Raw genomic sequence first — 11,705 nt, forward strand, 5'->3', positions numbered from 1 at the left:
GGCTCCAGCCCCATTGAGACCCTCCAGAGGATGAAGCAGTTTATAGAAAATGAATGAATGGATATTTATATAGCACCAAATCATAAAACATATTGTGATGGGGCACTTTGCATAGAAAAGTCAAGACCTGACAATATTATAGAGAGAGAACCGACAGTTCCCCCTTGAGCAAGCCCTTGGTGACAGTAGGGAGGAAAAACTCCCTTTTAACAGGAAGAAACCTCCGACAGAGCCAGACTCAGGGACAGCAGCCATCTGTCTCGACCAGGGGTGAGCGGAGAGGGAAATTATAAGCCTTGAGAAACAACAAACGATGAAAGCAGAGCAGGTTGGTGAAGCCAGTAACCGCAGGTCAGACACATGCCGCTCTGGAGCCATGGATACCTGCAGAGAGGTGCAGCGAGAGAGAGGACACAGAGGACAAAGCATAAACTATGAGAGAAGACATAAAGTTAATGACATGCAATGAATAAAAAAGAATGAAAGAGGGAAGAAGTCCCTCAGCAGCCTAGGCCTACAGCAGCATAACTTAAGGGATGGTTCAGGGTCACCTGAGGTAGGCCAAACTATAAGTTTTATCCAAAACAAAAGTTTAAAGCGCAATCTTAAAAGTAGAGGGTGAACTGCTGAACTCTGCTCTGTCCACAGCAGAGGGGCCTGACAGCTGAAGGCACTGCCTCCCAATCTACTTTTGGAAACTCTATAGGAACAACAAATAAGCCTGCACTTGTTTTATTGTGACAATAAGGTATTATGACATCTAATGATGGATCCATCATTTGATGGATCTTGGTCATTAGGGACTATATGTGTGAGAAGGGGAATTTAAAATTATTTTCTTGAATTTACAGGGAGCCAGCGAATAGAAATGAAATGAAAATGAAATGGAAAAATACTTTATTTATCCCAGAAGGGAAATTCAATAAAAAGATTTCAACTCAGCATAAAAAATCATCCAAGAAAAACTTAATCTGATAGGTAATGTCAATAAAAAGACAATAATTTATCCAAAAAACCCCTCAAAAGCAAAGAGAGCTACTAGAGATTGCTGCCACCTAGCGGTGCATTCCAGATTGTTGAAGCTAATATAGGAGAAATATGATCTCTCCCTCGTTCCTGTCAGGCTTATGAGTATGATTAAAAAAATGTCAGGGTTAGGAATGTATTTCTGTATGTCAGTGAGAATTAGAGCTGCAAGAATTATTTGAGCAGTTGTTTAGGTGTTAACTATTAAATATACCACTTATTTTTTTCGATAACTGATTAATTAGTCATTTTTAATTTTAAAACAGTTCAAATCCTGTCATTCTCGTTTCATTCTAGTCTAGTTTAGATTTGAGTATTTTGAGTATTTTCCGGTTTCTTTATTCTATGAGAGTATATTCCATAGCTTTGGATTGTGAACAAAACAAGACATTTGAGGATGTCATTTTGGGTTTTGGGAAACATTGACATTTTTCATTGTTTTCTGTTTTTTTTTTTTTTAGTGCAAACAATTATTCAGTTTATTGAAAAGAAATAATTAGCAAGTCAGTCAACAATGAAAATAACTGACAGCTGCTGCCATAGAGAGGATCCACACAGAAATATAAGTGTTTCTGTGTGTGTGTGTTCTTCACCTTTCTCTAAAAGCGTTCATCCAATCTACTTCATACTTTGAGGGGGTATTGTTGGGGACCTGAGGTTAAAAAATAAGCAACCTCATATTTTGTATAAAAGTTTTTTTATATATATATATATATGCCTTCACATTAGTATCCTCAGCAGACCTTTGGCTGTATGAACATGTGTGGGAGGATGTAAACTGTAATGTTTATGAGGGTGCTGCGTCATACATTTTTGCCATCCCTGTTTCCTATAGGTTGTCCAGGAGAGTGTGACTGTAGGTCTGGGGGTGTGGGGGTTATGGGACCTCGTGGTCCAGTTGGTTATCCAGGGCCTCCAGGTTTACCTGGAAATCCAGGACTTAAGGGGGACCCAGGTCTGAAAGGAGATTACGGACTAAGAGGACCACAAGTAAAATGAAATTAAATGTCATTTCCTAAAAACTAATAAAAAGTCTGTAAAGTTTTTAATAACTACGGAAATGTAGTTTTTCATTTGACCTAATGTTTTCTTCCAGGGATTTCAAGGAATTTCTGGTATAAAGGGACGAAAGGGTCAGAAAGGTGACTTTTTTGGAACGGGTGTTAAAGGTAAGCGAATTTAAAGCACTACTTGTTATATACCCGCTAAATGTTCCCAGTATTATTATATGATTACTGTTCAGTCTTATAGTTATCATAAACTTGTGGATATAAAGGGGATGGGGGAATTTTAAGTCAAGTTATTACTCAGTTTCTTGGGTTCAGCAACAGGTGCAATAAATCAAACGTAACTTTTATTTTCTTTGCTGATAACTTTGTGGTTTATGTCAAACTAGAACACAAAGATCTATATTTCATGTACGCATATATGACAGCTCACTAAACATTCATTGCCCATTATATACTGTTCCTTTTGTTGTTGGAAGGTGTCAAAGGGGATCAAGGAGACCCAGGATTTTCCGGTCCTACTGGAGGAATAGGTAGACCAGGGTCGGACGGCCTCCCTGGGCCTGTGGGAGACCCTGGACAACCAGTGAGTGTGTATTTTAAATTCTGTAAATCTAAGCTGTGGAACAGTCTGTACAATTCATCTTTTAGCTGTGTATGCTTAATTACATTACACTTGTAACAGCAAATGTTCCACTTTGGTACACTATCGATTCTGCACTTAAGGTATCGTGTAATGGTTTTACAGGGTGCTGGGTATACAGGATTGCCAGGTCACAAAGGTGACCCAGGTGTTCCGGGATCAAAAGGCTTGCCAGGGCCTTCAGGTCGCCCTGGTTCTGATTTTCCAGGACCTAAGGGGGCACCAGGACCTAAAGGAAATCAGGGATTTCCTGGCCTACCAGGGATTCCTGGAAGACCAGGCCCTCCAGGTTGGTTGGACACTCATTTCTACATTAAGCAAGATATCGTGGTCTCAGAGCCATCAAAGCTTAAGGCTTGTTGTATATATGTTATCAGGTGAAACAGAGCCATGCTGTGACGGAGACGAGATTGGCCCTCCTGGTCTTAAGGGAGAGCGAGGTTCACCAGGTAAGTCTTATAAGTATTACATGTGGTTTGTTTAAGAAGTCATTACTGATTCCAGACATGAAAACATTACACCTTTTAGTCAAATGTGACTGCTAAACTATGAGTTGATCTGTCAGAGCGCCACGTCTTTTCCGCAGATTTTCCTTAAGTTTGCATCTCACTGTTAGTCTTCCGTTGTTTTCCGAGTTAGACACAATGGCCTGTACACTTGCTACTACAAGCGATTTGTAAGTTGTTTATTTAAATTTGATTGCAGATTTGGCCATGTGTCTGACTAAAACACGATGTACGTCCTCTGACATGTTGGTCCATAATACAAATGACCTTTAAGTTTTATTTGGCTCCGTGCAGGGATTCCAGGTGTACCAGGAAGAGATGGATCACCAGGAATTCCGGGACATGATGGCTCTAAAGGCATGAAAGGAGATGACGGTCTTACAGGAGGGATTGGACCGCCAGGTAATGGCTCTTTAAAATGCTTCAAATTAATATAATTGTTCAAGCATCCACATGGCAGTAAAACTGGCAATAAATAAACCTTTAATTATACCAAAGGATTATTTGTATTCATATGGGTCTCTTCTATTTGTAACAGGACGCCCAGGTTTACTAGGGGATCCAGGTGATCCGGGTTCCACCGGGATTAGTCTGAGTGGCCCTCAAGGCCCTCCTGGGGCACCTGGACACCCAGGCAGAAAAGGTGAACCAGGAGATATCCTTTCGGCCAGGCCAGGTGCTATTGGCCCACCTGGCCTCACTGGGGCTACAGGGAAAGGTGGACTCCCTGGAAATCCTGGAAATTCAGGATCTCCAGGTAAATGTTTTTATATTGTGTGAACACAAAAAACCTCCAGGCGTTTATGTTTTAGCTAATGTGGCCACTACAACAAAAAATTATCCTCAACTTACACTGCACTCCCAATTCTGTTTCTGTATTTGGATTGGTTGATCATTGGTACTTTGGAATTACAGGCCCCCAAGGCCCAAATGGAAGACCAGGCCGTAAAGGAGAGCCAGGTACCCAGGGTGACCCTGGAGCCACTGGTCCCCGAGGTCCACCTTGTACTGACTATGAAATCATTGGTCCACCAGGACCTCCAGGAGCTCCTGGAAACCCTGGGCCAACTGGAACACCTGGTGAGCACACTGCAGTAACGGGCAAAATTCTGGCTGTGACTAACTCTAGATGCAGGTCTAACCAACAATATTTGTCTCACTGAACTTCACAATGTGCAAAGGCTACTTCGGTCAGAAGGGTAAGAAGGGGGATATAGGTCCACCTGGTCATGGACGGAGGGGTCCACAAGGGTTTCCTGGTCCTCCCGGTTTTCCAGGTCCTGCTGGACCAAAAGGCACCTCTGGCTTGCCAGGAGATCCTGGTCCAGATGGCTGGCATGGACAGAAAGGTCAGTCAATGGCCTGACTTGATAACAATCTTTTTTACTTGATCATTTGAAATCATGTATGCTTGTATAAAATCTAACAGGTTCTTCTGATTTCGTTTACACAGTCCAGGGAGTATTTTTGTTTTTAAAAACTGCATGGCCTGTGACATTCACACACAGGCGCTGGCTGCCAGTCAGCATGCTTTCATTAAATCTGCCAGCTGCACCTGCAGCTCTGTACATGCTGCCACACTTAATATTTAAACTAGCTTCTCCTGAATAAAACAAGACTGTCCCTTTAATTTATGTAGGTGAAAGGGGGGATCCTGGCAGGCCTGGAACAAGAGGCTTACCTGGACTGCCTGGACCTCGAGGACCGGGTGGTATACAAGGAGAGAGGGGTTTGAATGGGCGCCCAGGTAACCCAGGACATCCAGGACCACCTGGTTATAAAGGTAAGTCTCTGTATATGTGCCATGTCTATAATAACTGTACTCATCGTTGCTAGCTGCCATCGACTATTGTTAATAATTACACATATTTGATCAAGAAGCAAACAATACTACACAATATCTGAAAATGTCTCAAGCCAGGCACTCAGAATTCAGATTCAAGACAGAAGTGTGGCTAACAAAGCAAAACATACATTGTTGGACAATAGGGAAAAGACGAGGGTTTTTGAAGGGTTTCGTTGCAATATGCAAAATATTCTGTTTATTGAATATTAAACTGTGGCTTGATTGCACCACCCAGACCATAAAACCTGATGTAGCATAAATGAGATCCGCTTGGTCTTGCCCAGGTTGACCATATGTAGCACTAAAACATCCATCATGTATAAAGAAAGAGGAATGAAACATTTTTGTTTAGGTTATTGTGTTGGATTTCTGTGTAAATACAAAATAGCAAACATTTTACCTCAGGTCTGTGGTCTATCCAGGTTCAAAGGGAGAACCGGGATCACCAGGAGCATCAAATATTGTGAACGTAACTAAAGGCTACCCAGGACCTGAAGGAATAAGGGGGTCACCAGGCCAACCAGGATTTCCAGGCAATGGAGCTTTGATTTAACTTTTATATATTTTTGAAAGTATTTCTTTTGTTGTTGTTTTTTAAACAAGAAAAAACACATTATTGATTGTCATAAACAGTAGAAGATTAAAAAAAACAAATGTAATCTTTCATTTTTATTTGTTAACTCAGGCTTAAAGGGAAGAGGGGGAGATCCAGGTGATTTAGGGCCCGATGGATGGCCTGGTCCGGCAGGGTATAAGGGCTTCACCGGTGATCCTGGATCGTCAGGAAGGCCAGGACCTCCTGGGTATCCTGGAGCTAAAGGTTTCCCTGGTCCAAGGGGACTCCCTGGCAACGATGGCGATCCGGTACACAGCGAGCTTAACTCATTGCATTCTTGTCTCTGTGACAGCTGTCTTCACCCAGTTTATTATCTGTTCAGTTTATACCCAGAAGCCCTAAAACAGCTGCCACTTGAGCCACATTCAATAAATCTACACTCATGTACTCACATTTAATGAAATTTCACACTCGATGTGCGACAGGCAGCATATCATTTCTGCTTGTTCCAGCTGTCTGCCATGCACATGCCACTATTAAACCAACGGTTCCAGCATGGATTAAGTTTCTGACTTGTTCTGAATAGCTTTTCTTTTTTCTCTACACTTTGCTTGCATGCTGTTTTAAATGCACATGATTTATTATTTGTTAGACTCACAGGGAAAATGTAATTGCATTACAGGGAGATCTAGGACCCCTGGGAAGTATCGGTATCCCTGGACAACCAGGATTTCCTGGTGCCAAGGGTAAGTTTTAAATGTGTTTTATTTCCGACTTCTGAAGAAAAAAAAAAATTCTCACTTGACCTCTTCAGAATTAGCTTTTTTTTTCTGTGAACAATAACGTTTGTATATTTACTGAAGCCATGCAAATTTTAACATCTACTATGAATATTATCCAAGTTCCAGGCCCTTGAAGTGCCCAGGGGTGGATCCAAATTCTGTGCTTTTTTAAATTAGCATTACTTTTTTTAACATTTTTGATCCAGCATAACTTTATATCTATTTAAACTATAGTAAATATATGTATACTAAATATATAGTAATAGGAGGGTCATCTTCTCGCCGTGATTCATTCGTTATACCATGATTTTGATGCTCAAAGTTGTTGCAGAACAATCGTGCTGAACAAAAATATGATTTTGGCTTTAGACTTTGACACCTGGACTGGATATAAATTGGATTTGGTTGCCGTTTTAAACAGAGCTCAAATGTATTTTTTTTTTTATCCCTGAAAATTCTTTACTGTTATCGTTTGGATTTATGAAGTTATAAGGGGTCCAAAAAACAAAAAGATGCAAATGAATACTTTGCGGACCTGTAACTCAGAAAATATTCATAGAATGAAGATGAAACTGTTGCACGGCTTCACTACATGTACCAGAGTTATATTATCTTTTTAATGGAATGGCCCTACTGGTATAGAGAGCTGATTTTGTTTTGTCACAAGTAACTTGAGTTTGTGCAAGAGGATTTACATCTACAGCAGCTTGGCCCACAGTCAGTTCTGACAACTCCATGAAAACATTATGATACATAGTTCTAATAAATGCAGTTAAACCGATAATCCCTCTGGATTTCATATGCCATTCAAGTGGACTGAATCCGATGAAACCTGTCTGAATCCGTACCAGGTGATCCAGGGCAGACTTTTGGACAGCCTGGTGCACCTGGACCCAAAGGATTGCGAGGGGAGGACGGGCCCAGTGGTGAGACCGACTGAATCCCTTCAAATTAGAAAGATGGATTATTTTTTGATAAACTTTTCTAACAGGAAATTTGTCAGTTTAATTGATTATATACAGTCAGAAATGATTTTACACAATATTTTTTTCCTAGCACCTAGAGGGAGCCCTGGAGACCCAGGTGACCCAGGACACAGAGGAAGGCCGGGGCACCCTGGACAACCAGGCCTTCCTGGAGAACCGGGAGGAGGAGGACCACCGGGTGATTTTCAATAAATATTTAGATTTGAGAATTTAAATAATGCACCCGTAAGGTGGAAAAATACACAACAACAACAACAACAACAACAACAACAACAACAACAATAGTAATAACAATACTAACTTGACTCTCTGCTGAGCTCTCACACATCACTCTCATTGTAACTTGTCCTCACATAAAACACTGTAAATCTCACACTGACAATACATAAAGTACACTGTTAAAACTCATTTAAGGGTACACTTATTTTTCAGGCCATTTTCTTCTCAATAAAGTACACAGTGTTTATCAATGATTGGACAGTGGAAAACAAGATGATGAACCCACTGAGGGGGATTCACAATCACTTACACGTCCAAACTAGACAGATCGATATCCCAGAAGCTTAGTTGAATTGATGTTATACTGTGATGATTAAGTGTTCCCCTAATTTTGTTGCGCAGTATACATAGAGTGTCATGCAGAAAACGAGTTCAGGTTTCCACAGTCCTCATCAGTTTCATTTGCCTCTTTAGCCATCAAACAATGAAATCACTCCTTACATTTGACACTTCTGTTTATTCTTGCAAGCAGTTAAACTTTTGTGTGCATGTTGGTTTGAGCTCTTTTACATGTTTCTATGTGCAGGCTTCCTTGGGCCGCGTGGCCCATCAGGTATTCCAGGTTTTCCAGGGCCTCCAGGTGATGTAGGAGGTGTGGGACCACCAGGCCCGCCAGGCCCATATGGGCCTCCAGGTACAAACATGATGTCCACTGTCTGTTCCATCACTGGGAATGCAGTACCATATATGCATCACACACTGCAAGAGTTTTGTATCACAAGGGATTTTAAAATGTGGCTGCCAAGGAAATCAGAAATGTAACTGATTAGATGTGAACAGTCATTAATATTTAGGGCTTTTCTCAAAAATGTTTCTAAAGATGTATTAGGAACAGATAAACAGATAAACAAGAGGTGATGTACAAAAGAGAAAATGAGGATGATATGATGACAGCAAGATGATTCTTCTATTGTATTGTAATGTTATGTTAGGGCCCCCTGGACCACCAGGTCTGGATGGACTGAATGGGCTGCAAGGTCCAGCGGGGATAAAGGGAGCAAATGGTAAGAAGAATAAAAGTTTGTGCGTTTGGTATCAATTCTTTTAGTTCAAGATAAATTAAATGTGTCTGTTTAGGGAATTGCCTAAAATAGACTGAAGTGCAGTGTCAGCAGTACCTGTATAGTATTTATTGTTACATTAAATCATACTGAAGTGGTAATAGGTGTTAGTGTCATTACATTTACACATGAGTAAACCTGAGCACACGCTATCATGTAATACTGTGTTTTTTATGTACTCACTTCCTATCAAGGCATAGACATCCCTGGCCCTCCAGGACCAGATGGTTTTCCAGGACCCAAAGGTGTCAGGGGCTCCAGAGGACCTCCAGGAAGCGCTTATGCTTCGTTTAAAGGCGAAAGGGGTCCGCCTGGTGATACAGGTATCTGTTCCTACCAGCAGTACACTTACTGCTCCTGTCTAAAACCGATACAAATATATTTAAAAGGTTTCTTAAAACACAGCATTTCATGCATTTTAAGTTACATTTTACATTTTAAATGATTGTTTCACCATATCTGCAGTGTAAGCACAAATAAAACAAGAGCAGCTATTTCTTTGCTCATGAGGTCACTCGGATCGTGTCATGTTTTTGCTCTCATTTGCTGCACTTTGTTTGCTTTCATGTACTTTGTTGAGTGTGGTTTTGTATTTCCTCCCACAGGTTTTCCAGGCTCACCGGGTGATCCTGGTTACTCTGGCAAAGAATGCCAAACGCCTTCGCCAGGATCTTACGGGGATGCAGGATACGAAGGACCTCCAGGTCCCCCAGGTGTGTGTGTGTGTGTGTGTGTGTGTGTGTGCCGATGTCTCTCTGTTTCTCTATTTGTCTCCACCTTTATGTAAAAGGAGCATTGTGTGGATTTGTGTGCCTATGTAATTGTGGGTATGTGTGCCACTCTTTGTATTTGACCACATCTGAGGCTTTGAATTGTTTCTTAGGTGCTCATGGAGAGCCTGGGGCACCAGGCAGCACAAGCAGTTTGTCCAAAGGAGACCCAGGGCCAATTGGCCTTCCTGGGTTACCCGGACGTAAGGGAAATAAAGGCAACCCCGGACCCCAAGGACTTTCAAACTACCGAGGCACTACAGGACCTAAAGGTGCACTGCAGTTCAAGGCTGATGATTGCAGCATTTTGCAGTGCTGCAGTCCACTTAAATACACTTCAAATGTTACTGTGCTTTGACAGGTGAGCCAGGTCCCGGTGGTCCGAGGGGTCTTCCGGGACCCAAAGGACCACAAGGTCTTCCTGGGCCCCAAGGCCGTAAGGGAGATCCTGGCCCTCATGGAAATATAGGTGAGTGACACGGCAACTAAGAAGTGAAAAAATGTGCACATGCTATCCTGCTCACAACAGGAAGTCAAACCGTGTCTGCAGATGCTTTACAGTGTTCAGTTTCATTCTGAGAGTATAGAATGTATTCAATAATCCTGAATGCATATGTTCCTACAGTGCTTCTGATAACTAATGTGTTTTTTTCAGGTGCCAAAGGTGCCCGCGGTGATTCTATTTATGGACGTCCAGGATCGGCGCCCCTTGGACTCCCAGGACCTCGTGGTCACCCAGGACCTGCGGGCTTCGTAGGTGACCTGGGTCCTCCTGGAATTCCTGGACGCAACGGTACAGAGTCTCATGTACAGCATTGTTTGTGCAGATATATGTTTCTGGTCTGTGTCTGTACAAATCTGCGTTGTGTGTTTTTTTTGTTTTCTATCGGCCACAGATGCTCACATGTCTGTATGCATATATACATATGTAGGTACTTTTTAAAAAAAATCTTTGTGTTTTAGGAGACAGAGGCCCTAAAGGTGCTGTGGGCCTCCCTGGCAGACCAGGTGGTCCTGGTCGTGACGGTCCAATTGGAGACCCAGGAGATGGTGGTGCACAAGGATTTACTGGACCTCAAGGTGAATAATCAGACCAAATTATTTAACAATCCCTTTCTTTGCACTGTTGAAGTGGCAAGACTACTATCCACAAGAAATTCCACAGGACTGATGACAGAGTCTCCAGAGTCTTCTTGGATCAGGGCTACAGATGAAAACAATATATATTTTATATCGCCTTGTCTCTTCCTCACCTTAATCATCCTTCTGTCATCCACTTTCTTTCTGCTCAACCCTTCCATCCTCCAGGTATCCCAGGTAGTCCTGGTGATCCTGGATTGCCTGGCCATGGGGGTGTATTTAGAGCTGGCTTCCTTTTGGTCATCCACAGTCAGTCTATTCATGTGCCACAGTGCCCTGTAGGCAGCAGTCAGCTTTGGGTGGGCTACAGCCTCATCTACCTGGAGGGACAAGAGAAGGCCCACACACAAGACCTGGGTACGTGTCTGCATAAAGTGATCATTTTGTTGCTGTCCTGAAATTCATCATAGGCTTTAGAGTTTGAGAAAGTCTGTCTTCTTTGTCTCTGTTTTACTTTCCGTCCCTGTAGGCCAGCCTGGCTCCTGCCTCCCTGTTTTCTCCACCATGCCTTTCTCTTACTGCAACAAAGCCGCCTGTCACTACTCTAGTCGCAATGACAAATCCTACTGGCTGTCCACCACCGCTCCCATACCCATGATGCCGCTCTTTGGCCCGGAAATAAGATCCCACATCAGCCGCTGTGTGGTGTGTGAGACGGCTTCACCTGCCGCGGCTTTTCACAGCCAGGATCAAACCATCCCTCCATGCCCACCTGGCTGGCGGAGTTTGTGGACGGGCTTCTCTTTCCTCCTGGTGAGTGTGATAAAACGTTTGCTTGTGTTTATGAGAAAAATGCTGTCAACTCCCCTCATTGCATACCTGCTGTACCTTCCTGTCTCCAGCACACAGGGGCAGGTGACGAAGGTGGCGGCCAGTCACTGACGTCCTCCGGTAGCTGCCTCAAGGATTTCCGAACTTACCCCTTCATCGAGTGCCAAGGCGCACGAGGCTCCTGTCACTACTTTACCAACCTTTACAGCTTTTGGCTGACGACTGTGAGTTGGACAGAGGAGTTCACCGACCCAAAGCCGGACACCATTAAAGCGGCCGACCGACAGCGACGCAAAGCCAGCCAGTGTAACGTCTGCCTCAGACAACTGTAA

General features: G+C 42.9%; 1 protein-coding gene across 1 annotated transcript in view; it reads left to right on the forward strand.

Annotated features, from left to right (window-relative positions):
* The window catches only part of LOC103359192 (collagen alpha-4(IV) chain-like), a 25,908-nt gene extending 14,203 nt beyond the window's left edge, over positions 1–11,705 (forward strand). The window contains exons 20-45 of the mRNA XM_008284423.1: positions 1,862–2,016; positions 2,123–2,195; positions 2,513–2,619; positions 2,782–2,965; positions 3,054–3,125; positions 3,477–3,584; positions 3,721–3,939; positions 4,098–4,262; positions 4,364–4,531; positions 4,822–4,965; positions 5,451–5,561; positions 5,714–5,892; positions 6,267–6,330; positions 7,218–7,292; positions 7,423–7,530; positions 8,158–8,265; positions 8,564–8,635; positions 8,887–9,015; positions 9,298–9,405; positions 9,576–9,734; positions 9,824–9,931; positions 10,118–10,255; positions 10,426–10,542; positions 10,771–10,959; positions 11,072–11,355; positions 11,445–11,705. Of these exons, the coding sequence (XP_008282645.1) occupies positions 1,862–2,016; positions 2,123–2,195; positions 2,513–2,619; positions 2,782–2,965; positions 3,054–3,125; positions 3,477–3,584; positions 3,721–3,939; positions 4,098–4,262; positions 4,364–4,531; positions 4,822–4,965; positions 5,451–5,561; positions 5,714–5,892; positions 6,267–6,330; positions 7,218–7,292; positions 7,423–7,530; positions 8,158–8,265; positions 8,564–8,635; positions 8,887–9,015; positions 9,298–9,405; positions 9,576–9,734; positions 9,824–9,931; positions 10,118–10,255; positions 10,426–10,542; positions 10,771–10,959; positions 11,072–11,355; positions 11,445–11,705 (3,605 nt within the window). The remainder of the gene's footprint in view (positions 1–1,861; positions 2,017–2,122; positions 2,196–2,512; positions 2,620–2,781; positions 2,966–3,053; positions 3,126–3,476; positions 3,585–3,720; positions 3,940–4,097; positions 4,263–4,363; positions 4,532–4,821; positions 4,966–5,450; positions 5,562–5,713; positions 5,893–6,266; positions 6,331–7,217; positions 7,293–7,422; positions 7,531–8,157; positions 8,266–8,563; positions 8,636–8,886; positions 9,016–9,297; positions 9,406–9,575; positions 9,735–9,823; positions 9,932–10,117; positions 10,256–10,425; positions 10,543–10,770; positions 10,960–11,071; positions 11,356–11,444) is intronic.

This window comes from Stegastes partitus, unplaced genomic scaffold (genome assembly GCF_000690725.1).
Source record: "Stegastes partitus isolate 25-593 unplaced genomic scaffold, Stegastes_partitus-1.0.2 Scaffold358, whole genome shotgun sequence".
NCBI lineage: Eukaryota > Metazoa > Chordata > Actinopteri > Pomacentridae > Stegastes > Stegastes partitus.